Below are 27,823 nucleotides of genomic sequence, written 5' to 3'. Positions count from 1 at the left end.
ACCCTATAGTGATTAAAAAACAGTGACACTTCAGCCTTCACCATCTTTATTTTTCAAACAGAGTCATGATAGTCAAATAACCAGATATTGGCAGGTATGTAAAAAATATAAAAAGGTTGATGTAGTTACATCTTTTGGACAGGCTTGATTCCCAAGATGTCAAAACCTTTGGCCATAACAGCAGCTGTTGCCTCACATAAGAGCAATCGCCACATGTTCACCTTCACAATCTTACCTACACAAGAGACAAAATAGATGAAGTGAGATCATGCTTCCTTAGGCCTACATTCAGATGATATAGAATTTCTCCATTGCTATTACTTTCACAGCCAGCCTCATGGCTGTTGCTGCCCCCACTGATGCTACTACACGGTTACCTGTATCTCTCCTAAGACAAAGTGTCTAGGTTGAAATAAGCTGCCCTGTTATAAAAGACAGCATTGGGCTGCTTAGAGCAAATTGTTTTTCTGAATCTCTATTTTAGTGGGGGGGGGGGGGAGAGGAATATTGGCCCACATACTTGCTTTGCAGCTACAGCAAAATTCACTGGCCAAGGGGTTCTGCCTCTTTCTCAGCCTTACAGTAGATCCATATTAATGACCAGTAACCTTTCCCATTTCTGCATCACAATACAAACTATAAGATTAATCAAGGATTTTATGTACCTTGTACAAATAATTTTATTTCTCATAACTTGAAATATAGCAAGACTTCACTATTTTTTGTCAGGGTCAGAACATCTTAACTTTTTGTCAGAGTTAATTTTCTTTGAAGGCCTTCACTTATCCCTTCCTCTTTTAAGTGAAGAAGTCACTCACCAGTTTGTCTGTCTTTTTCCACACAATAGCAGTTGTCATAAAATTCAGTAAATGTGGTAGCCAGTTCATAGAGGTAGTCACAGAGGGTGTGCAGTAAGAGCTCATCGAAGATCTTTTCCAAAATCTCTGGGAACCTCAAAATGCATTTGCCTAGTTTCCATTCCTTTTCATGATCCAATATTATCTCTGTTGTTCTAGCTGACTTCTGCAATGTCTCTTCATCAATATTGGCCAGCCGTGCTATAGATCTGCCAGAGAAACAAGCCTACGCTTAGCAAGGCAGATCTGGGCTCCTCTGACAGATCTATCAAATCACACAAGTACTGCATGAGACAAGGGGATACGCAGCAACTTTGACTAGCCCACCAAAAGCATCTGAAAACACAACTGTTTAGAACTACTGATTAAGACAATCCATTCATGAAATATCAGCACAGGAACAAATTAAACAGCAGAAAAGCAAAGCAGATAAATGTTTTAGTTTCCCCAGAAGTCTATTAACCTCATTAAATTTCATTTCAGCAGAAGCAAACCACTATTTAAAAAGGCATTTAGGTTTCAACACAGTTGCCTTCCCTACCTGATTCGAGTGAATGCATAAAGTAAGTAGGCAGCTGTATTTCCTCTGTCATCCAGCATCTTATCAAAAGAGAAGATATAATCGTTTGTTCTATTATGGGAAAGATCAGCATATTTAATGCATCCAAAGGCAACTGAGATCTGGGCAGCCTTTAGTTCTTCAGGTGTGAGAACCTGCAAGAAAAACACAACACATTATATAGATACACACTACAGCATAAAACGAAGACACCAGAAAAAAAGGAAAAGCATTTAAGAAATCACAGAAGCAATAAGAGGTTTTCTGTTTATAAGAACTTTCAACATTGTGCTTAACAAAACACTGGCAATTTGCTTGTCCCCCTACAATAGAAAAGCATGCAGCAGAGTAGCTCTGAAGCAAACCCAAGGGGAAGGGTAAACCTCCAATAGACCTGTGTCCCCAGTGACTGCAATTAATTCTGCTTCTAGAAAAAAAATCTGGAAGGGGTCCTTGTTCTACCTATCTGGAGAACTAGACTAATAATCCCTCAAAATTCATATTCCCAATATTTAATGGATACTGGGGCCTCTAAAAGTGGCTTAATGAACATCAAGTACTACAGTTGTTAAGAAGCCCCATAAATAATCAGGGTCATTATCATTAGGTCATGTTACATGTTACCTGGAGCAGTGGTAGTAACTGAAGGAATACCACTTTTGGGAAAAATTAAAGCTTCCAACCATGTACCTGGGTTGTTCTAGGTGGCATTGGCTTTTTTGTATAAAACAGCTGAAACACCTGGCCAGAAGCTTTCCCATGTGGCATGTGACCAACAGTGGAGACAGTGCAAAGCAGAAGCAAGTAACTGTACCCAAGCAAATGAAGCCACAAGTACAATATATATTCAATCAATGAAGATAGTAGATCTGCCAACCCATCATTTTATACTCTGCTGCCACCTGCTGGAATATGCTGGACTACAGCAAAGGCCCAGTTGTTACAAGTAGTAAAACAGAATTCTACTTGCCATGATATAAGGTTAGCCAAAGGAGTGCTAAGACTGTGGTCCTTGTTCAAGGACAAAGTAGAAGAAAAGGCCTGCTTCTTTTATGGCAGTGGAAGAAAGCCTGCAATTACCTTGTCTCGTTCCTTCTCCTTCAGTTTGTCCATTGATCGCTTCAGCCCTTCTTCAAGAAGATCGATCAGTCGCACTGTATCCCCAGAACGTGTTTTAAACTTTTTCCTTGAAGCAAGAGGGAAAAATGGTGAATTTTTAAACTGACACTCCATTTTCAAATATAAAAACTATCCTTTAAATATAACGGGTTCTTTCCATGTTAGCCTTCCATAACTACATGATTCCAGACAGAGTTTGTGCTGACCAAAACTCAACTGAAATAAAACTATGTAGCCATACAAACAATTGCTTGATGAAGAAATTCTATTGCAGTGCAGGCAGTCAGACTCTGAACAGCAACAATATAACTGCAGCTATACTAGCTCATTCATACATAATATTTCAGCAGAATTATTATCCAACTACGTAGGGGCACAATATCTCTAGAGAACAAAAGAGAGAGGAAGGACTCTCCCAAGTAACAAGGAAGGAATGAGAGGTGGTGCAAGGAGAGAACCATCATTTTGCCAAAAAACACACACACTGCTTCGAACTACCAAGAATAACTTAACCTGAAACCTCTTTTAAAACAGGTACTGTATTAATATTCATGCACAGAAAGACTACGTAATATATAATGGGCAAATGGGTTCATTAGCTTCTCTTTTCAGCACAAGTTATAGGAAGCCTCCCAATGAAGAGGGAGACAACTCAACTCCATGGCTGTTCTTGCATTACCATGTGGAAAAATGTGCAAATCAGCAACAAAACACAACATTAAAGTTTCAGAACAGATGACAAAGAAGAACAGATTGTATTTACAGTGCATCACCAGAGGTTAAGGCAGGTAGGACCATGAGAAGGGAACAAGGCAAAATTAACTTCACACTGGAGAGGTGAAGAGTGTTTTCTAGATGCAAGGGATGCTATGAAATAAGGCAGGTTCAACAGCCTGATTTGCAAGGTGATTTCAGCCTGAAGGGCCTCTCAGAATGACATCTGGAAGCACTCAAGCAGCAGATAAGTCACTGTGTATTGTTTATTTACACACTACATCAGTGTTTCTCAACCTGTGGGTTGGGACCCACTAGGTGGGTCATGAGTCAATTTCAGGTGGGTATTTCACTTCAATATTTTATTTTTAATAGATGTGATGCTGCCATGGTATGCGACTGCATTAGGGGAAATGTTACAGATCTGTACTTTTAAAAGTTACTATGTACGTATATGCTTTTAACAATGATCATCAATGGGACTTACTCCTGGGAAAGTGTGGGTAAGATTGCAGCCTAGGATTGTTAAAAACTTTCCTGCTGGATGATGTCACTTCCAATCATGACATCACTTCCGGTGGGTCCTGACAGATTCCAGGTGGGTCCAGCCTAGGATTGGTAAAAACTTTCCTGCTGGATGATGTCACTTCCAATCATGACATCACTTCCGGTGGGTCCTGACAGATTCTCTTTCTAAAAAGTGGGTTCCGGTGCAAAAAGTTTGACAACCACCGCACTACATCATCCCATAAAATCATAAAATAAATTTTTATTTATTTATGTACACCTACAGCCACATGCTGATTGGGAATCAAGAACAGTTACACAACTGCTACAATATGTTACAACAGTATCTTCCTGTGTAATTTATTTCAATGACACTGATTCCTTTCAGAATCCATCCATTCAGAAAGATCCTGGCACAGCTCATGTCTACTATGCAAAATCTTCAGCCTGTATTCTGGAGCTTCTAATGCCCCCTCTTGCAACAACAATCCCTCATATTCCCACTCTCGTTTTGAAAAGCCATTCTAGGAAGCGGGAAACACGCTGGAATAAATTCTGATGCCGCACAAGAAGCTACAGTTGGAGGGAAAAAATCTGAAGATTCCTGATGCCTATGCATACAGGTACTTCTTAGGTTACAGTTAAAATACAAAGTTGGCATGCCTAGGGAGTATTTTCTGACCATTAAACAGCAAACCGAAGACGGAACTGAGGACCCAATCCTATCCAAATTTCCAGTACCGATGCAACTGTGTCAATGCAGCATTGTATCCTTCCACTGAGGGGAAGTCATGGAGGCCTCCTCAAGGGGAGGGAATGTTTGTTCCCTTACCCAGGAACAAACTGGCGCTGGAAAGTTGGATAGGACTGGGCCTTGAATATTCAACTGTGATAAGCAACGCAGTTCAGCTTGTAGACTGAAAAAGTATCAGCTAACTTACTTGTCTTCTCCCAACACCACTCCAAAACCAGCATGAGTTACTCTGGTTACCTTGGGATCGTACCACCCAATCATCTGGGCTGCTGCAAATACTGTCTGGAAGTGCACAGACTGCAAAGCAAGGTGGCAGTAAAATAATCAGTTTTCAAGTATGACTTGTAGATTTGCTCATAGTAAAGTTCTAGCCCTAGTAGAATCATAAAGCGTTCTCCAAAGAGGGGGAAGGATGTCTGGGGATTTGGTTCACTTGCTTGAGTAACCTGTGCTATTTTACTCAGCAGTGAACTGGATGGGCACCTCTGCCATCTGCCACAAGGCAATTTGAAAACCTTTGCTTTCTACCATAATCTGAATAAAATGGCTTAATATGTAGGTGTTTTAAGACAGGATGTGGATATAATGTATTGCAAGTGGTTATATTGCAAGAAGTGGGAATGCACCAAATTGTGCAGTTTCAATGTCATACCAATAGTCCAAAGCAAGAGGAAACACAAAGGAACACAAAATACACCTCAGATAAACTTACCTGCCCATTATCTACCACATAAATAATAACATCAGCTTTCTCTTCAACTAGCCTCTGCTTCACAGCTGCTAAGTCTGAGGTGTCGTATGTGAAGCCCCCATCAGATTTCACAATTGTCAAGGGAATGGAACACCCAGGGACAAACACAATTTTCCGCCCATCATCCACTTGGACAAAACCTAATGGCAAAGAATGAATAAAATCAACTATAGGAGAATAAATGACAAATAAATAAGGTTAAGACTTTGAAAGTACCTTGAAAAGTGCAATGAAAAGCACTGTACAAACAACAGAAAAACCATACAACGAAGAACATTTGCAAACTTGTGGGTAGTTATGTGGCCATGTACCAAAATGCTCAAGGACAGCTGTACTGACAACAGAACCTACCAGTTACCTTGACAAATACTGGTTCCTAAACTCGCATTTGCCAAGATAAATGCAAACATGGAGGAAGAGGGTCACCTGTAGGTAAGAATTTAATAGAGTGGATGGGGAGCATGTTTCCCAAATGTTTTCGACTGGTGGTTCCCTTTACCTATTGGGGCATTGGCCACAGCTCCTCATTAAGGCTACAATCTTACACACTGTATAGGGCAGCAGTTTTTTCTCAAGGATTCTGCAGCTCCCCGGCTAGTTTCTGCAGCTCCCCAGGAAGCCATGGCTCACAGTTTGGGAACCACTGGCTTAGTCTCTCACAGGTGGTCTTGAGCAGCAAGATTACAGATTACACAGAGCAAAGGTGTCCACAGGAATGGGCAGCAGAGAAGGTAGTGCGCAAACACCTTCAACAGAGCATAGACTAGTATGGGAGCAGCACAGAGGGCCTGACATTAGATCGCAGGAGGCCAAATTATAAAAATAAAGTATCACAATTATTAAAACAAAAACAGAAAGAGCAGCATAAAACAGCAAAATATGAACTATATATAAACATAAAAATTAAAATTGCATTTTCAAAATTCTAATTCTTAGTTTGAAACTTTTAAAAGGAATAGGAAAGGGGGAAGAAAGAGAGAGAACACAAGCCTTCTGCTACCTGGGCAAAGAGGCACCATCAAAGTGTGCCTCTCTTATATTTAGCAAGTGGAAAATAATTGTCCCTGTTCTTTCAAACATAGCATCCAACCCAACAGCTGTTGTTGGTGCTCCCCTTAAGTGTGTGATTCCTTTTTTAAAATAAAAGAATGCAAGTCCCTTTGGAGCACACACCACCTTCTCCCTGCTTTTGCTATGTACAATGATTTGAGAACTTCTTGTTGAAAAAGTAGTTTAAAAATATTCTAAATAATCCTGATGTTTCTTTGCTAAATGAGGGTTTAAGGCCTATTGACAATGATGAAAATAATGCCTCAGTTGTCTTCCAGTTATGCTAATGGATGCATTACCTCCTTCTTCAAACTCTTTCACGATATCATTCATCCTATCTTGGTAGTAAGATTCTCCTCTTTCTATTATGGAGATGTCCAAGTACTCATATATTTTCTGAAACTCTGAACAAGGGAGAGACATGTGAACAAGAAATCATGTGAACACACAGGATTTGGGATGCTTCTCTTTTCTTTAAAAGAAGGACCATTAAAAACACGGTCAAGACAGGAATTGAAGTTTATGGCAGCAGGCAAAGTAGGAGCTAGTTTTCCCAGGACATTTTGTGCACTACATGATAGTTCACTTAAGGCTCCATTACACAGTTGTTTAATGCATGTTAATAACATCCTACATCACTTTCAAAGCTACAAAGCTTTCATCGTAAGCTAACAATATTGAACTGGTAAGTACCAACAAATATTCAACATGGTTGCCCAAAGAACAGAGATACTTGTGGCAATCCACTCAAATGAGCTTTGAATCTAAATTTGTTTATTCCCTTGTACTGGAAAGAGTTATATTGAACTCAAGTCTTCGCAGTTGTTTTGCTTAACACAGCCCTGAGGTGAGTGCACTAATTAAACACCCTCAAGATTTATTTATTTATTTAAAAGATTGCTAACCCGCCTTTTCTTTTCCAGAGCAGTTTTTTGGTTTGGGAAACTATCCATGGTCTCAGTCAGCAGAACTTGGATTCTTTTGCTTTTCTACTTCTGTGATACTTAAAAAAATTAATAACTGGGAAGCACTCACTTCAACTGCTTTTGCAGGCAGAAGTTGTAATATTTGGGAGGGGCAAAGAATTAAAAAGGAAAACTTACACCAATATAAAAAAAAGAAAAAGAGCAAGCTCTATTGCTTCCTACTTTTGACTTATCCTTTGACAATCATGTTAGAGATTTCCCTTGAATAGGCACTGTTAAGCAAAAGTTAAATTCCAGAAGCCCTTTCACGTGCTCACCAAAAGCAGGCTACAAGCACAAACTGGCCATTGTAAAATATTATCACAAGTGACTTTTCATTATTTCTAGAGAGCAAAGAGAACAGATGCATTGCCATTGGGAACAGACACATTTCTGGCTAGATGTGGTCCTAAGCAAAATCTGAACAGAGTGATGCCACATAGCCTCCAAAGAATTAAAACCTACACCACCCACTGTTCACAAAACACCTACAAGCACAGCTACAAACTGCAGTTAGCCACTGCTCTACTGCTGCTTAAAAAAAAAAATGTGTGACTGAATTGCTCCACAAAATTGTTATTAAAAATGCCCTAAATCAGTTCAGACTGATCCATTTGAAAAGCAGAGAAGTCTCCAACACAGACACCATGATTCACCTTTCCGGGACACATCACAGATCAGCTTCCAAGCTTTAATGAAGTCTGGATTTTTGCTCTGTAACAGAACCACACACTGGTATGCCCTCTTCTTAAACTCTTCCTCTGTGTCAAATCTTCTTTTTGATTCCTAGGATTAAAAACAATGCAGAAAGGCTATGAAACCATGCCCTTTATGGTGTTCTCACAAAAACCAAATCAAGTGTAGGTGAGATTACTGAAGGCAGAATGAGTGACAGTAGCAGCATTCCTTCAGTCTCTGCTTGTCATTCATATGACAGAGGATCCTGAATCAAGCAGAAGATTGCAATATGGCAATGAGTGCAAAACATCTCAGGGCATTTGCAGATGCTATTATAATTGTTGATGATTGTTTGGATTGCTGGTACAGGAGGAAAAGTGGCATCCATCATTGAAGTCCACATCAGGATTGGCCAGGCAACAATAGCATTTGCCTTGGTTAAATGGTGCCTCAGGAAGAAGGTCAATATCTCCATCAAGACCAAAATTCACAACTTCCGAACACTGCTCCTGCCAATTCTCCTATGGATCAGAAACATGGACTCTGCTCAAAACAGACATGAACAAGCTTGAGGTCTTCCAAATGCGATGACTGAGAAACATCTGGATGTCTCTCTTTGTGATCGCCATCGTAATGAGACAATTCGGATTTGCAGATATAAAACGCTTCACAGCATCTAGAGAAGATTCTCGACTTTTTTTTTTTGATAAAAACTAACATGAACTTTAGTTAAATCAAATAAGTGAATGGACAAGTTAGCCCGTCAATGAAATTATCCAGATTTTTAGAGCTATGACTACCACAGTCCCAAACATGGAAGCAAAGCATTATTGGAACTATTTGATGTATTATTCCCAAGACTCTGGTTTGGTCCACAGGTAACATCAACGCAGAGTTGAGCAATATGTGAACTAGTTGTGCTTATATGTTCCTTCTGCACATTCTTATTTTATTTTAAAAGTGTATATTCTGCAAATGCCCAAGGCAGATTTTCTCCCTTTTCCAACTGAGCAGCAAACAATGGTTTGTCATTACAGCTGAATTGGGCAAGCCATGGCTTAACTAAACTTACACATAGCTTAAACTATAGTTTGTCTTGTTCAGATGCAAGGACTTGGTTTGTTGCCAAATTGAAAGCGTGAAGGGGGGGAAGAGGCACGACGGCAAACGTGAATATACAGGGCTTGTTCATGTGGTGCAAAACCAGGGTTTGATATAATGTCTGAATGGATCTTCTGTGTCTTATGTTAAAAGCTAATCAAGAGAAAACATGCAAATATTCCTTGGATACAAAGCCTGACTTGGGAGCATGCAGCCAGGCACTAATCTGCTTAGTAACTTATCGCAGACATTACCGTTTAATTTGGAGAAAATGCAAATACAAAATTATTCAGCATTTTACAAAATTATTTTTGTAAAATAATTTTACATACAAAATTATTAAGCCCAGTTCAACCTGGCTTAAAAATGGAAGCTGTCTGAGAGCCTGGGTCCACACATGCACAGCCTCAATCAGAGTGTGTTCAGTACTGCTTATCTGTTTCTAAGGCATGGGAGGCAGTGGTGCACTGGATGCAGTTCCTGCTTCTGAATAGATGATTGGAATATTGAACAGAATTGTACCTGGGCTGCATAGCCCCAAGTCAGGCTTTGTATCCAAGGAATATTTGCATGTCTTCTCTTGATTACTAAACAGATTTATCTCCATTGTCACTAAAGTTAAAGCTCTCCCTCACTATTAGTTTCCGTACTGGTTCGCTTAAGGCATTACACAATTCCTACATGAAAGACACTCTGAGGTACACATTTGCAGGAAGGTCGTGGGCAGATGTGTGTTTGCGTGAACACAGTGAGCTGCAGATCAGGACTTTCCCATTTGAAATCTCGCCTCTGCCATGGATTTAATACAAATGGCCTTATACAAATGCTAAGTTTTATTCTTAGATTGCAATATGGAATATGAAGTTTCCTAAATTTTCCTTCATGGAAGTGCCTTTCACATAAGAATTCTTCAATGTGCTCCCTGTGCACAGGAAAACCTTCCCTTTCTGTCCACCATGACACCTCCTTCTCCCTTTATTTTATCTGGTCTTAGACACCAAACCTTTAGTTGCAACCCATGTAGTTTCATTCAGTATTCTGTATAGCATCTAGACCAGGAGTGTCAAATATACAGCCCACGGGCTGGATACGACCCACAGAGCCATTTGGGGTGGCCGCCATGCTTTGGGGGAGTTCTGGGGCTGCCCCACCCCCACTCGCTCTGGTCGCGGTTGGAGAAAGATTCTGAGGGCTGGGAACGCCGTGCGCAGCATCCCCAACCTTCAGAATGACATTCTGAGGCCCCATAAAGCCTTGAAAGGTCTCTTCTGGGTTTACAGAACACCCGGAAATGACCTTTCAAGGCCTTATGGGGCCTCAGAAGCTCATTCCGAGGGCCGGACGCGCTGCGTGCGGTGTCCTCAGCCCCGGAACTCCCTCCAGCCGCAGCTGCAGCTTGCCCGGGTTTCAGTCGCGGCCGGAGGGGGCCTCTCAGTGCTGGAGGCGCTGCGCCTCTGGAACTCCCTCCAGCTGGAACTGGAACGCCCTGGAACTCCCTCCAGCTGCGGCTCGCCTGGGCTTCAGTCGCGGCCAGAGGGGTCCTCTTAGAGCTGGAGGCGCTGTGCGTGGTGTCCCCGGCCTTCAGATCTTCCTCCACAGTGACAGTAAGTGGGGGATGGGGAGCAACCAGGAGCCTTGGCTGGCTGGCGAGCAGAGGATGCTTGGTGGTAGAATGGTGTCTGGGGCAGGGCCTATTAGAGGAATTTTATCAGGGGGTACAAAGTTTCTTTTGGGCCCCTTCCCAAAGGGGGAGGTGGTCAATGGGGGCAGGCAGAATGGCGGGCAAAACAGGGCAGGGGGAAAGTGCTAGCAGCCACAATCGTCTTTGGAGCCGAGGTCTACTAGGCTTCTTGATGCAGAGCCCAGGTCTACTCAACCATGCAGCACTGGCAGCGAGATAAAGTAATATGGAAAACCAAACACCCTCCTAAGTCTCTCTAAAGTCTTTAAAATATATATATAATCCATTGCAGAAAATTAGCATCATCATATTTAGGCTCACACTAGAATGGACCAAAATGAACTTCTGCAGCAGCTGTAGCCCCACAGCTGGGTCCCTGAGCTGGGTCCTTCATGGTTATGGGATCCACAAGCCAAAGAGCTACTGAAGCAGGCCAGTTTCCTCCCAGATTTGACACTGTGTTAAGGAAGGTCATGGATGCATTCCTGGGCCTGGTGTGCATGGCTTGCAGCAGCAGTTAACACTGCATGCACGTGGTTGTGCCCCAGCATCATGCATAGGCAGTGAGTTCAGGTGCGATAAGAAACTGTCAGATCCCAGGAACTTTCTGGGCCCCCTCCTTTGGCTCCTGGGCCCCCTTTCTGGGCCCAGGTACAAATTACCCCCTTTACCCCCTCTCCTAGGCCCTGGTCTGGGGTGGGGAGAGGTAGCAGAGCGAGGGAGAAGCCTCAGCTTTTTAAAAAAAACAGGAAGTGTTTTAAAACACTTTTAAAAAAACAGGATGTCACAAGTGACATCACTTCCTATGTTCAGGTCATTTCCGGGTGCCACTTTGGAGTTTGGCCCTCAGCAGGTGCCATAAATCCAATGTGGCCCCCAGGATGAAATGAATTTGACACCCCTGATCTAGACTTCTAGAAGCAATGATAAATAACTATAGCAGCAGAAGAGGCAAATATTTGAACTAAAGATACCTTATAAAAGGCTTGAAGATCTCCAATTGGGGGAGAAACAGTCAGGTAATCCGGGAATTTATCCTGCAGGTGAGCAATAAGCATCCCAAACTGGGTCCCCCAATCTCCCAAATGGTTTAATCTGGACAGTAAAGAGCACAAAAAAGGTTATAACTGCAAGCAAACGGAAAAGAATGAAAATTTATAAACACAGCTTAGGCATAAGATGCAGGCTGAGATGTTCTATACAAAGCACCACAAAATGCTGCATTCTGGGCTAAGAAACTGGGGTGACAAAATTGTGGGGCAGGTCACTATATTTCTATGGTTTATTATGAATCAGGTACATGCACTTTTGCAAAATGTAACACAGTTTCTAAAGGAATAGCAGGAAGAAAGGCAGAGTAAGTGAAGGGTGATAGAAGCATGCAGCACTGGAAACATCAGACTTCACACAGAAGACACAGCACCTGTGACCCAAGAGTAACTACTTAAGGTGTGGTCTAAGCCACTGCACAGGACGAACAATTCTGTGCAGCTGTACAATTCTATCTCGACTGCACGTACCTTAGAACATCACACCCCACAAATTCAAACAGGCGACACATGCTGTCCCCAATTATAGTTGACCTCAGGTGACCAACATGCATCTCTTTTGCAATATTGGGGGAGGAGAAGTCAATCACCACCTTTACATAAGAATAGAAATGAAAAATATATGAATTCTAAGCAGTGCCATATATTTTATTTCCAACAGTATCATGAATATAAATCTAAGAGGATTGAAGAATGAGCATAAAACACTAGTTGTTAAGCACATTCACTAGATCTCATGGAGAACATATGAGCATCAGAAATGGGTAATTACGCATGTGTCTGGTGCATTTAACCCCTGAGCTGTAATGGGAAGGCTTCCGCTCACTGACCGTGTAGTGCGCAGAGTGACCAACTGAAGAATATGCATACGCCGAAGAGATAAAGTAAGAAATACCCCATTTATGCTGTTAAGTTATGCATATACCCAACACCATTTGAAGACTGCACACTGACAGGGAAACATGCAAAATCCCATTTAAGCTGTCCATTTGCTTAGATAGTCTCTACAAAGTTCAGTGCAAGATGCTCATTCTTCAACTCATATTAATCTCACATGTAGACAGTCAAATATCAAAAACCCTTTGGTTCACAATGAGAGTTAATGGGTTTGGAATTTTCATTTGTGCTCCAGAAACCATGGAAATTGAAAATCAATGTGATCTTCTTAACTTCTGCACCATGTAAACAGCGAAGACTTTCAGAGTCTCTTATGTCTGCTTTACAAATTAGGTTCCACAGACCTACACTTTGCCTTTCAGCTTGACAATAGGGAGGGATGTGTCCAGGCAGAAATTTAACAGCTGAAATTTCTCAATTACTTGCAACAGATATACCCAATAGCATCTGCCTGATTGCACCTCTACAAGGCAAAGCGCTTCTCCAAAATGCTACCTACTACAAGAGTAAGTGTCCAAGCTGATATCCAACAGGAGGTGCAGTTTTTGCAGCAAACTTGGTTTTATCCTACTTAAGAATATCAAAACCGACTTCCTGGATCAGACCAAGTTTAGTCCTGTCCAGTAGCTGATCAGGTGCCATGGCCCCCTTGGCAGCCATTTTGTGATGGTTGCTTCCACAACTTGAAATCTTCCACAAGAGCCTCAAACTTCCCAAGGTTGAGGACCCCTGTAATAGAGAGCTCATAGTGGCATACATAGTCTTTACTTCACTCATTTACCTCCACAATAACCCTTTGAGGCAAGTTGGAGACAAGTTGGTGTGCTTAAAAATATACTCACGATCATCTAATGAACTTCACAGCTGATTTTGAACCCAGATCTTTACGGGCCCAATCTTCAAAACATTCCAAAACTAAGGGCCTGATTCTATCTAGCCACAATGCAGCCTTGAGGGAACAAACATTCCCTTACCTTGCGGAAGCCTCTGTGACTGCCCTCCCCCCCTCCACAGGATGCAACGCACACCACATTGGCACTGTTACATCAGTGCTAGAAAGCTGGCTAGGATTGGACCCTAAGTCTAATTTTCATTACAATCTCAGAACCAAACTTCAGCATTTAATTCTATGTATGTTTAATCAAAGCAAAACCAGAAGTGTTGCTGTTTAAGCATTATCATATTATACTTGCAAAGGTGCTCTAAGTAACTCACTTAGAAAGAAGGTCTCTGCATCTGCATGCAGAAATGTGGAACTTTCACCACTTTCTTTTTTCCTTTCTTGCTGACTTCTCTGTGACTGTTTCTGCTGCCTAATTGTCTGTGGATTGGGAGTCACTAAGATTTGGGTGGCTGAAGTCACACTGGGCCTATTGCCGAGTATACAGAGCTAAAATTCTTGCTAACACTCAATGTGCATAGTCTGAAGGAGGCATTATCAGAACAACACTCAGAACTGAGTTGAATGTTGCACCTAAAAATATGATCAGCAGTATTTCAATTCAGGCATTATGAGAAGATCATACTGAGGCCTGCACATTTTCTCTTCTCTAAAAACAAAATTGCAGCTCCTTGACCACCTCTTGACCAGGGGGTGGGGGAGAGACTCTGGATTTTAAAAAAGGGTCAGGAATTAATAAGTGAGAAATGGGTATGGAGGTAGAGAGCCACAGGGCAATGGATTGTTTTAAATTAAAAATATGCTTTCTCTGTTCTTTCTTTCTGTACCTGATCCTAAGCATGTTTACTCAGAATGAAGTCTCACTTTATTTCACAGAAATGGGGTCTCACATCCAAGCCTGAATGTCAAGGCACCATAGCAAACAGTCTCCAGATATAAGACATTTTCAAAGTGCTTCAGAAGATGTAGAGACTTCTTTCACCAAAGAACAGCTATCACCCTTCATACAACTGGACTGGAATGAATAGAATAGCTTTCAAATCTCCAATTCCAATCTTATGCATGTTTACTCAGAAGTTGCAATCCTATTCACACTTAGTTCCATTTAATAGAGTAAGTTCCATTAAAAACATTCTGGAACTGAATTCTGAGTAAAAATGCAACCCCTTATGTGATGTTGCTTTGGAGCCCCCGGCCCCAAAGCCTGAGGGGTGCCAGAGGTGGGAGCTTAGATGGGTCCTCTGGGCCTGAACCCTTGAGCGTTTTTGGACTGACTGCATATTAAACAATTTCATATATACAGAAAAGTTCACATGCTACCTTGTAAATTCATCATCAACTTCTTTGAGAAGACACTAGAAACTATTTACTAGCTCACCTTTTTCTTTTCGCCAACAGCAGGGGGCTGGACTCCATTCACCAACATATTGCTCAGTTGTCTGGATACAAAATCCTTTTTCAAGTGTACATTGATGAAACCTTCAGGGTGAATGTAAAGGAAGAGAAAGCAAAAATAGTTGTTGGGACCATGAACTTCAGTTCTTCTGTGCAGAACATTTAATTTAGACTAAAGTATTGCAGAACCACCTCAAGCAAATATATGCATCATCAAAAAGTTCACATACCTCACTACAAGGGTGAGTGTCATTAGTTTTAAGCCACAAAAGTTAAGAGTATGCAGGCTAGACATCATACATATAGTTTTGGTCAGCAACTAGTTTTCTTAGAGGGCCATCTTGAGCGAGGCAGGGGTTTGGGCTTGTAAAGTGCCCTGCAAACAAGGTCTGGTGTTATGTAACAGGATCCACTCCTTGCTTCTTTTGACTTTTTGTGTTAGAGAGATACAGTGTGTGTAGGTTTAGGCACAAACCAATGCATGCAATGGGTATCCTTCAGGAAACTGTGGTTGGCCCACCAGCCTTCACTTACTGATCCCTATTACACAAAGACCATTTGCAACACAGTCCTCCTTAATTTCTATAGGATAACATTCTTTCTTTGCAAGGATCAGTTTAGGCCACAATCCTAACCAACTTTCCAGCACTGACATAAGGGCAATGCAACTCTAAGGTAAGGGAACAAACATTGCCTTACCTAAAGGAGGCCTCTGTGACTGCCCGCAAATTGCCAGATGCAGCACATGCCCCGCTGGCACAGCTTTGACAGTGCTGGAAAGTTGGTTAGAATTGCACCCTTAATCTCTCAATAGCAGAATGTTCTGTTAAAGGTGCAATCCTATACACAAGGAACCTGGGAGTATATCCCTTTGGACCCAATGGGAGTTCTGAGTAGACATACACAGGACCGCATTGTCCGTCACACTTACTCTGTGGAAAAGACTTTGACTTTCTGACCATAATTACTCTTAAAAACAGAGCTACAGAAGATACTTTCCATCTGCCATGGACAACATCCCATGGGACAGCCCCGCATAAGAAACTGCACAACTGACCCCCCCCCTCCCCAAAAGAAGCTGCCCTGCAAAAGCTAAATCATCATGATGGGAGGCAGAAAAGTCAATACATGTAGAAAGATAATAAAGACTATACCAGGGCCGGCGATTTCAACCCTCTCAATGCATTCGTTATCAGGAATGCTTCTGGCAATCTTATCAGCAATTTCTCTTGGGCTTACTTTTTGTTCTTTGGTCTTGAGCAGTATCTGAAAAATATAACAAAGATCCCAGTATAATTGTAAATTGAAAATACACATACCTTGGCAATACTCTACAGCCATGATTCTCAAGCTATGAGTCCAGGACCCACCAGTGGATCATGGCGCAATTTTTGGTAGTTTGTGAAACTGACAGCGCAGATTAGGCTATGTACATTAAGGGTTAACCAATTTCTGCCCAGCCCACAGGTGTACACATTTGATCCCTGTTGCATATATGCAACATTGGGCAGAAATTGCTTAAACAAACTGCTACTTGGGGAGAGAGTACTGCTGCCCAAACACCATTATAGCCACACCCCTTGGCATTTAAAAATCAGACAGTAGTTCTTGGGGCCTCTACAAAGTTTGAGAGCCATTGCTCTATAAGGTCATCATTTAACCAGCCTTTAACACAGGGTATTCCTTTTCTGCAGAAAAAGTGCCTGCTTGCTTTGAAAATCTCTCCAGGTGAATTTGGCAGAAGCAATAACCAGAACTCCAACCTGTTACTGAATGCACATGTAGGCATTTGTTCCTACTTCCAAGTCTGGGGAAAAAATACAGCGAATATTTAATTCCACTTCTAACATGTCTAAACCCGAGAAGTTCAATGTTTCCTTTTGAATATGCATTGCCAGACGCTTGTGATTTAGAATTACAGAGAACTTCTACACATTCAGAAAAAAGAGAGGTCATTCTTCTGTATCAGAAGGTTTGGCACTGGAGAAGAACAACAGCCAGATGTGTCTGCTGCCAATGCTTCAGTTTTGTTTTTCCCTTTCTTACAAGAATGTAATATATTGCTTGGCTCGAGAATATAATCCTTGAATAAGACAGGAGTGTACGTGCCAGACAACAGCCTCTCCATGTGAACTGCCAATGGGGAAAGAACCATCACAAATGTGTTTTGTCTTTGTACATGCTCATTAGCATACTCCATTGATGCTTCCAGATGGAGGGGCCTGAAGATTTTTGCTTCAAAAGTGCAACATCCTGCAATATTTCTCTCTCTTGTCCTCATTTTACCCTTTGACTTTCCCTCGCGGTCTATACACACAGTTTTCCACCTTCACTTCCTGTTTTAAAATATTTCTGGAGATATTCAGAATTCCGACTCTGAAAGTTTATGTTACTCAAAATAGTATTGACAAATGTTGCATTAAGAAACTGAATGTTGCTGTTCTCCTGTATTGTACAGGAAGTTAACAATGTTAGCAGCTGAGTGGTCGAAGTCCAGAATGTGGTCAGCATAGGCTGCCAATTTTTCATCACTCTTACATGCTGTGCTGAAAGTTTGCTTTGGTGGCCTGACAAGAAAGAAATTCCAATCATATTTTCTGGTGGCATTGAGAAGATGAGTAAATTAGGAATTTGACACCCCTTTTTAGGAAGAGATGCTATTTTCACCCTAAACTTTATTATTATTATTATTATTATACTTTATTTTTTAAATAAACTTTAAAATCAACCACAAAGTTTCTCAAAGATGGGGAAAAAAACCTGCATTCTTGCATTCATTACAATGAAAGTTAACGATAAGCCAAGTAAATGTCAAGTATCCGAAAATCTGTACAACATAACTTAAACAGCAGCACATCCTGGGATGTCAACATTGGCATGGGCACAGGCCAGCTGACATGCTATCTCTGGAGGATTGTCAAACGTGTGTGTGGAAGGGGCTGTATGATATCAAGAGACACAAACAATACAGACACTGAGAATTCTGCACCAGATACTTCTAACAGCAACTTAATTGGGGTAAAGTAGCGGTCAGAATATATTTTAAAGGGCACCGAAAGCTTGTGTTGGGCTGGCTGATATTCAATCGCATATGCTAATGAGCTCCATGAAGAAGAGAACACACATTTGGGGGCTGTTCTCCTAACAGCAGTTCAGACAGAGAGGATGCCGGTTGGCACGTATCAGTGTTGCTTAGAAAGAGACCTTTGCTAGGCCAACTGGCTCAACATTTCTACCCTGATTACAGAAGTGCAACAAGAAGTCTGATTTACACTGGGAACATACATTGATCTTAACCTTCTACTGGAAAATGGTGTGCATTTGTAACACAAGAGACATTCATTAAAGCCATTTTTGCCCGCTCCACAGGTGTACACATTTGGTCTCTTTTGCATGCATGCAACGTTGGACAGAAATGGCTTACGCTTTTAAGACAGTTTTAAAAAGGAAGTTCAATCTGACTAGGTGTTTGGCTCAAAATAAGCCATTTTGAACACCTTACACATATTCTAGTTCCAAAAATAGAGACAGAATCTGACTGTAGCCCTAGAGTCTACCTGGAGAGACCCTGCCCAAATGTTCAAGCTCGTCTCCAAAATCATAGCAGCTACCTCTCAAAAGACCATAAAATTATGCCAGAGATAACCAAGCAGACACAGCCACACTGTGAGATTGCCTCAGCTTAACTAGTCTTCTGCAGGATGTTTCATTTGTACAGATATAGCAACGTATAACATAAACATACAGGAAAGGAAAAAAGCACTGAGTGCCCAATATAGGTTGCATAGGTTTCCCACAAACTCACCAGTTAGAGCAGTATTTCCAAAATAGTTTCACAGAAGTAGCTTTGTACTGTTTGGGATGTAGAATTAAAGAGCCATGAAAATTCTGACACTGAATTACCTGCGATATGCTCATAGCACTGTTACACTGGTAATCGCCAAATCTGGACTGCTGACTTGGTGTCACGGCCAGTGGAGGGTTTTCCAGATCTGGATATGCAGCTTTAATTGCTGCTCCAAAGATGCCTTGAAGGCGGCTGTTGATATTAATCATGCCTTTTGTCTGCTTTCCTCTATTCCTTTCCTCTTGAAGACTCTAAACATAAAGACAAAACTAAAATTATCCATCTCATCTGATCAGGAAAGTCATCCATAACAGGATGTCAAAATTCAAAGTCGCCTAATGAAACCCAAGGTGACAACCTCAACATGGCACCACTACAGATTAATCTTCAACCCTAAAAATAAGATTTCCAAACTCTTTTTTGAAGCTAAAAAGGCCATTCCTGCACATTTGCATTTTTGGAATCTTTTGTCTTTCCACAATATTTTTTTCCCCTAACAGAAAGAAAGCGCAAAGCTTTGCACTGCTTTCAGGAACACATTATGCTTTAGATCAGTGGTTCCTAACTTCTCCTCAGAAGTTGGAAACCACCTTGTCTGCAAAGAGAAAATGCAGTGACGTGGATCACCAGCATTGTGCTGCTGACAGGGATAAAAGGCGGTTTTCAACACTTATTCTTCGTAGCTGTGTCCTCCTGTGGGGTGTAGGGAACCAGCGGAGGATTCCACAGAGGTTTCCCAAGCTTCAGAATGTCTAAAAAAAAAGCTCACAACCACTTCCAGTTTGCGATTGAGAAACTGAAAGTGGGTCACAATTTCTATTTCAGAGCCCTGTGGAGACATCCATGAGTAACCCGCACCCCCTGGGAGGCCGGTGCTGCAATAAGTAAGTTAAAAAAAACCCTTTCATTCCTGGTATCGAATGCATCACTGTGTTTTCTCTTCCTTGCCCCTTAAGGACCCAGCGACAGGGCTTTCCCTGGCTGGTGGGTCACAACCCGCCAGTTTGGGAAACACTGTTTTAGAGATGAACAAAGATTAATAAGGCCATGTCCAATTTCACCAATTTCTGAAAGAAACAACAGGAGGCAACTTTTCTTTACCTTGTCTTCTGTTGCTCTGATAAGTACCTGTACATGAATTAGCTGCACAAGAATTATTTGCAATTACATATCTTGCAAGGGACTATTTTTTGGTGCTTTATATCCACTTTCTTGATAAGCAATTGTATAACTTCTTAGGTGAAACATTTACGGAACACAGCAGGAAAACAGAACTATACTAAACAATTATCAAAGGAAACAATTTCAATAATAAGTAATGATTACACTTCCAATGACAGATTATATGTTCTTTACTTTCCCTTGGGGGCTGGGGATAAGAATAGGCGCTCAGTTTGGCTGTACTTGTCGTAAGAGGCGACTAAACAGCCACCGGGGAGATGGGACTCATCAGCCTGGGAAGGCAGCTCATCTGAGAGAAGGAAAACTCTGATCCCAAACCTCCACTGCCTTGTGGCTACATCCAGTTATGGAAAAGGCTTCAGGAGTCAACCTCAAGGCAAAATCCGGAGCCGGAGTCCCTGAGGCAGTTCATGGCTGAACACAGTCACGTTCTGGCAACTCCTGCGACGCCGCTGGAACCAACCGTATTGGCTCTGCCTTTCCATTGGACCATTTCAGCGACGTGGAGAGGGGGGATTTGCTGCATGGGTAACAACCTATCCTCCATACCTACTTTACCCAGGCTTCGCGCACTGGAGAGGACACTCTGTTCCAGAGTCACCATTCGGAGCGTGACGCCGTAGTCTTCTGAGACTGAAGGATGCCAACAACAATGTTCTTTACAAGGACAAAGGCTCATTTTTCAAACCATACAACTAAAAATGATTTTCTTAATATTAGTTCATATTTTCACACAGTGTACATTCTTCGGGAAGGATACTCACTTTCCGCAGAACGTTTAACCGGTATTTAAGTTTTGCATTCTCTTCCCGCAAGCCCTCCAAGCTAGGGGAAACTCCCACACATCCCACGTTTTTCAGTCGATCAATTTCTACAGTCAGAAACTTGATTTCCTTTTCCTAGGAAGTCAAATAAAGGTAATGCATGTTAGAGATAATGGGCAAACAGAAAGATAGCAGAAGCGCAAACCTGCAGCTGCAGCATGTGGTGCTCAGAGCACAGGGGAGAACAACAACAAAAAAGGGGGGGAAAAAGGGTAAGACTCAGGGAAGTACCAGCACCAGAGTCTATTTACAGGTAGTATTTACAAGTTGAAGGCAGTTCCAGAAATTGGCAATCAGAGGCAGTCCAGCAAACAGTTCAAGCAGTCAGCAAATCAGGTGTCAGTCCAGCAGAGATTCATGCAGCAACTCACTCCTACAACCCACACAGTGGAGTGTGCTTGTTGGACATTTATCCTCCTGTCAGCCAATGGGAAACACCATGACCTCATCACTGAGGAATGCCATTGCATCATCCTGGGTGGGGATTGCATCAGCTTTTCCCATCTCTCCTTGTTCTGTGCAATGACTCAGCACTTTGTCCTGATTGGCCCTTGCCCCATTGTCTGACAGGTATGCTTACATTTGCTTACACACAGCAGTAGTCTGGTACGCCTGCCTTATCCAGCCACCAAATTGCCTTACTGTATGGAACACATACTGTAACATAACTTTCTCTTCCTGCTCTTATGACACATGTTGGAGATAACATCAAATTTCTGATTTTTAGCCCAGTTCTAGTGTTACTGCCCATAATAACAAATGACAACACTATATACAAATAAGCAACAACTTTCCTAACTTACCTCTTAAGGAAAAATAGGAGTATAACCTTGAATTTGCAATAACAATGTGACATCATGGGGCTTCCTCTTCCAACATGCACGGTAGCTTAAAAGACCTAATAATAATTCTCTATAAACTTATAAACTAAATTTATAAACATTACAAAAAATTAACCCACATTTCCATTATAAATGGAAATAAAAAAATAAATTTTTTTTCAACATTTCCATTATAAATGGGAAAAAAAATTATCCAACATTTCCATTACCATGCATTCCCCAAATAAATACAGCTGACAACAGGTATAGAATTAAAATGGGCCACGTTATTAAATACAGACATAGCAATAGGGCAACTAAAGAGCCAAACAAAACTCTTCCCAAGTGTGGGGTCCTACGTGGGGGAAACAGCCCTAGCTGTCTTCGTCCACCAGTCTCATAGGGTGTCCAGGCATAGCTCAAAAGTTATTAAGCCTGCCTCTCAACGTTTGCCCGAAGAGGGTAAATCAGCAGAACTGCTATGCCTTGCAGGTCACCCCTGCAAGGCCCACCAGTTCAGAAAAGGGGCCTGCCAGCCTGCCTCCTCAAGCCAGTCAGGCATCATGGGAGCGGTTCTGGTTGACACCTCCCCCATCCTTGTTGACTTAGATTGGACACCGACAAGATCTTATGCCTACCCACCCCGCACTTCTACTGCCAGTGACCAGCATGTTAAATACCTGTATCACAACCCAAACCCACTCCACAGCCAATCTGGGGTAGATGTAAAAACCACCATCAGCAAGCCAATTTAGATAGTGATTAAAAATTCCTACCTGGCCCTCACAGAACGACCAGCTAATCCCAGACTAGCTATAGGGAGGGCGGGCGGGCGTCACTTGCCAGGAATGGACTGAGCTGCCCAGGCGCACATGTGCCTGAGCAACTCTCTGGTCCCACCCCCCTTCACTCCAGCCAGCCAATCGGCACCTGCTGCCGGCTGTTAGGGGAGGGGAAGCCCTGGCAATAATTGCTAGCGCGCCAAACAGGCGCACTAGCAGCCTTTATATAAAGGATTGGTTAATGAAACACAAGCAGAACCCAACAAAGATAGCAAATATCACCTGTGCCTTAATAGCTTCAAAACAATCTGAATGGGTTTCCTGACTATCTTGATGTCCCCATATACCTACACTCAAAGGGCCCTATTGGTTTTGCTAGCTCTTTAGAAACTATTTGGATTCCGTGGGGCTTACTTACTTCTAAGTAGCTATGCATAGGAAAGTGCTGTATATGGTCTTACCAAAAGGTGTACTTGAAATTGAAAGTAAAACAAATGCTCCCTATCATAGAGATAGGAAGTTACTTGCAGTTTCAGTTACTGAGTTGTCATTTTAAACTGTGCTGACATTCCTACCTAGAAACAAGTCTCACTGAATTCACTGGGCCTTACGCCTAGACAAGAGTGTACAGGATTTTAGCACTAGAGCCCAATCCTAGATGTATCTAGTCAGAAGTCAGTCCCATTATAGACACTGAAGCTTAGTACTACTTTAGTGTGGACAGGATTGCAGCCTCAGACTAAGAAGAAAAAAAAATGTCTTAAAAAGCTCTGGTCTACAGACTTATTCTATAACTATTATAATTTTATGTACATTAGAAAAAGTTTAGCAAACTAAAATATTTTAATCTGAAGATAATTTTCAGGATCTGATAATAGCAAATACTTAGTTTTTATTAGTTTTCCAATAAAAATAGTAGTTTTCTACTAAATATTCTTAGTTTTTGTTTTCCAGTACAGTTACTAAGTATTTGTCATTAGCAGATCACGAGAATTTTACCTTAGAGTGAGATTATAATTGTCAGTCTGCTGTACTAGATTTTCTCATGAAAACAGTTACCTGTGTGGAAAATTATGCAACAAAATCTCTGCTTAGCAATGTCATATGTACTGATCAATACCAGAGTAACCAAAGGATGGACAATATACACTGTTCTATCCAAACAAAAACCAACACAACTATACAGTCAAGTGTGTGAAACAGTAAGTCCTTCACCATGGAACAGGGGTGCCCAAACCCTGGCCCGGGGGCCACTTGTGGCCCTTGGGGGCTCCCAATCTGGCCCCTGGGGAGCCCCCAGTCTCCAATGAGCCTCTGGACCTCCGAAGACTTGCTGGAGCCCGTGCTGGCCCAACACAACTGCTCTCAATGTGAGGACAACTGTTCAGCCTCTCACCTGAGCTGTGGGACAAGGGCTCCCTCCACTACTCGCTGTTTCATGTCTGTGATGCAGCAATGGTAGTGAAGGAGAGGCTGGCCTTGCTTTGTGCAAGGCCTTTTATAGGCCTTGAGCTACTGCAAGACCTTCATTCATTCATATAAGTTCCATCTCTAATGTATTCATTTATGTAAATTTATTCAAATTTTAAATGTAAATTAATTCTTTTTTCCCCCGGCCCCTGACACTGTGTCAGAGAGATGATGCGGCCCTCCTGCCAAAATGTTTGGACACCCCTGCCATGGAATATTAATTAATTCATCCAAATGTTCATCTAACCTTTTATCAAAGGCTTCTGATGATGGAAATACTACATCAATTCCAAGTTGTGAATCCTCACAACAGCTATTTGGATGCCCCTCTAACACCGTGCAATGACCAAGAGTCAAAGGCAGTGAAAGTCCTCACACTGCTGTTCCAACCACTGAACTGGAAAAATGTCTTATGAAAACAGCAAGTGGCAATTTTTTGAGAGATTTAAAACTATTCTGGGAGCAGCTGACCAAAAGCATTATCTCACAGCACAGCAGGAAAACTATAAAAAGAAGTAGATGAGGAGTGTTCAAAAAGGAATGGAAAGAAAAAACATGAATTCCTTTCGACAAAAGAAAATGCAAAGAAGCATGCTCAGAAATCTGAATTTGGACCCCACCCTTTTAGGAGACATTCAAAACCTGCTAGAGCAAGTTCAGCAGAAACTCATAAACATAATAGCCATATTTATGCATTCATTACTCTATATTTAAGGATAACTCTTACTAAGCAACCAATTCAAACCACCCAAGGAAATTAGTAATCAGAATGATGTAATTAGAATGATAAAAAGAAAGTCCACATTTGCTTTATAGCTATGAACACTGCTTACTTTTAATAGGAATTATGGACACATAATTTTGAGAATATGCCACAGAATTGTTTAAAAGCTGCAGTCCAATAGCATTACAGTACATTCTATAGCAATGTTTCTCAGCGTTTGTTCCCTGCCATACTATTTCACATGGTCCACCCATTTGAAGTACCACTGGAAGTAACTGGTGATGACATAATTACCAGTTACTTCTGGGCTGGAAGGCCAGATGAGACATGACAAACACCAGTAAGAGACTCAGGGTGGATCAGAGGGCTTTCTTGAGCATGGAGAAGCATGCTTTGAAGTTCTGTCCACAGAGCCTTCTACTACTGTTTGTTGTGTCGCATTTCTGGTCTCACTGCTGGGCAGCAGGTACCCAGGGTCCAGCAAGTACCACCAGACACCACCTTAAGTACCACAGGTGGTAACCATACAACTGGTTAAGAAACACTGTACTATAGCCAAAGAGAAGCAACGCAATACTGTGTAAGATTATCTAGACTTGGGTTTAATTATATCACAGATCCACATGCGATATCAGGGTGTGGTCATAAGAACAGCCCTGCTGGATCAGGCCATAGGCCCATCTAGTTCAGCTTCCTGTATTTCACAGTGGCCCACCAAATACCTCAGGGAACAGATGGTTCGACTCCATTGGGCTGCTGCTCAAGCAGCTGCACTGGCTGAACCTTCATTTCTGGTCACAATTTAAGGTGCTGGTTTAGACCTTTAAGGCCCTTTGCAATTATCTGTAGGATCACTTTCTTCCATATAGGCTGGCCTACCTCCTAGTCATCAGAGGGGATTGTTTCATGTGTGCAGTTGCTGGCTGAGGTCAGCTTGGAAGCCACAACTTTGAAACTCCCTTCCACATAGGTTAAGATCTATGCCCTTCCTGTTAGCCTTCCAGTGGGGGCTTAGAGCTTTTTTTTCTGGTTAGCTTTCTCACTTTGAGTTTTGTGTAAGCTTTAGTTCCTGCTTAGCTTTTCTGAGTTTTCTGTTATTGGTTTCTATTAACAGCTTGATTGCTTAGTATGCTGCTGCTCCATTGTTTTCATTGCTTGTATTGCTATTTTACTTGTCTTTTATTTTATTATATTGTATTTATATTTTTAGCATATGTGCATTTTCAATGTATTTGTTGTGAGACACTTTGGGCATCCCAATTACAGGGGGAAAGTTGGGATGGAAATGTTTTAAATAAATTTATCTAGAATAGCAGACCAAGTTAGTCTGGACCAATAATGTAGACCACACCAGACTGACAACAGACTATTATACCTTCCACAGGTGATTCTATATACAACAGAGAAAGTCTGTTACCTTTTCCAATTCATTCCTCTAATCACTAATAAGAGTATAAAAATATGTTGCGTTACCAACAAAACTTAGACTCCTTGAGAATGTCATACTACTGTGTGTAAAAGTTACAGAATCATCTTGTGGTGCTGTAGCAATTTTAAAAAATGAGCAGTTATCAAGGAGGGTCTGTTGTTCATTTTGTATTTAGCTTCTCTTTATTAGAGATCTATACTTTTTAAAGACTTCTGTTAGCTATCTGATTTTTAATGGAAAGGTAGGCTAGAAACTCCTACAGTCCCTTCACTTTCTGTTTAAGAAGTGACAGGCGCATTCAGTCTTGAGGGATCATGACAATTTCAGTTATAAGGGTGAATGCTCTATTTTTTTTTAATCATTGTTTTAAAAGAGAGTCATTTAATCAAAATTTTTTGGGGCCATTCTTGGATAGTTGTACAGGGAGAGGGTGGTTCAAAAATCCCATTACACCCCTCCCCCCCATGGATTACAGACATCTTTACTAACCATTGCTAATTACCTGTATTGTGTTTTCTGATTAGAGGTGTAATGACAGGAATAAATCTTGCCTACAGTCATTTTTCATTAGATTTTGTCCTCCCTGCTCATACAAGACTGATACAGTAATAGCTTGCATGCATTTGAACAATCCATATGGGGGACAATGGGACCTTTAGAGTGCCCTGTACCTCCTGTCCCAGAAGCCACACAGTTGCAACAAAGTAGATTCTCCACTCAACCTGCACAATCTCTTTTCTCCTGGATGATTTAGAGCACAATCCTAGGCATGCCTACTCAGAAGTAAGCCCCACTGAATCAACTAGAAATTACTCCCACTTAAGTGTTGTATAGCAGCGGTTCCCAAACGTTTTAAGCACTGGGACCCACTTTTTAAAAAATAGCACTCTATTGGGACCCACCTAGGTTTGGCAGCAAAAAGGATATCTAGAAAGAAATAACATGTGTGTGTGTGTTTGTGTGTGTGTACACGTGTGTGTATCTATAACCAGAAAAATACCCTCTAACGTTTATCTCGCTGTATTTAGACACGCCTGCAAACTGGAGGAGCTGAGCTGTTTGCAGGGTACTGGGCAGCTGCAGGGTTTGATTTCTGAACAGCTTCAGGGCTTGAGGCCATTAGTTATCTGGTCTTTTCATCACCCTTTGGAGACCCACCCAAAGCCAGGTCGCGACCCACCAGTGGGTTCCGACCCACAGCGTGGGAACCCCTGGACTGTACAAGGCGGGAGCCTTGCCCTGTGCTCACTGAGGTGCCTGAGACCTGTCCCTGCCGCCCGCTCGGAGAGGGACCCCCCGGAGCCCCCACGCCCCTCGGACCCCCGCCGGCCCCGCACAACCCACACGGCTCCTCCCCGCACAGCCAGCCTCTGACCTGCCGACTGAGCCGCTCCGCGCACTGAGCCGCCTGCACCTCCATTCTCGCGGTTCCACCGGAAGCGGAAGCAGCACGTCTCTATGGTAAAGTTCCAGACGGCGTTCATGCACTCTTCTGAACTCCGCGGGGATAAGGGGGAACTCTATGGAAGACGGAGGACAGAGCGTCGCTGCACCACGCAGTCACTCGCGCGCCGTCTACTGGGCAGATCTTTCTTCTCATTCTAATTCCTGCGCTGTTGCACCTCCACAGTCCAAGCCCAGGACCAGCTTTGTGCTGGCTGCTAGCTGGCACTGGCAGATCAGCAGCTTCCAAACTGTTGAGCACCAGGACCCACTTTTTAAAATGACTCTCTTTCAGGACCCACCTGGAACTGGTCATTTTGCAC

General features: G+C 42.1%; 1 protein-coding gene across 1 annotated transcript; it reads right to left on the bottom strand.

The window, feature by feature from the left end:
- Positions 1-29: 29 nt before the first annotated feature.
- Positions 30-27,501, bottom strand: RARS1 (arginyl-tRNA synthetase 1). The gene is made up of 15 exons (XM_066614916.1): positions 27,433-27,501; positions 20,772-20,906; positions 18,882-19,076; positions 16,133-16,244; positions 14,962-15,062; positions 12,257-12,378; positions 11,711-11,831; positions 7,933-8,062; positions 6,611-6,715; positions 5,223-5,401; positions 4,698-4,807; positions 2,497-2,602; positions 1,399-1,571; positions 819-1,066; positions 30-235 (listed from the first exon to the last, which is right to left on the bottom strand). The coding sequence occupies exons 1-15, from the start codon at positions 27,475-27,477 to the stop codon at positions 126-128; spliced, it is 1,992 nt and encodes a 663-aa protein (XP_066471013.1). The 5' UTR covers positions 27,478-27,501; the 3' UTR covers positions 30-125.
- Between the last annotated feature and the right edge of the window lie 322 nt (positions 27,502-27,823).

This window comes from Tiliqua scincoides, chromosome 2, assembly GCF_035046505.1.
Source record: "Tiliqua scincoides isolate rTilSci1 chromosome 2, rTilSci1.hap2, whole genome shotgun sequence".
Taxonomy (NCBI): Eukaryota; Metazoa; Chordata; class Lepidosauria; order Squamata; family Scincidae; genus Tiliqua; species Tiliqua scincoides.
Note: the sequence above shows the minus strand (reverse complement) of the source record. Positions and strands in the feature narration are given on the sequence as shown.

Bases quoted from the DNA above. Each gene is read 5' to 3' on its own strand.
- RARS1 (XM_066614916.1), bottom strand. From the start codon at position 27,477: ATGGAGGTGCAGGCGGCTCAGTGCGCGGAGCGGCTCAGTCGGCAG. The intron at 5,402-6,610 runs GTAATGCATCCA...CTTTGCCATTAG, and splicing joins GAAAGAGTTTGAAGAAGGAG to GTTTTGTCCAAGTGGATGAT. The intron at 1,572-2,496 runs GTAATTGCAGGC...TTTTTCTTGCAG, and splicing joins AGGAGAAGGAACGAGACAAG to GTTCTCACACCTGAAGAACT.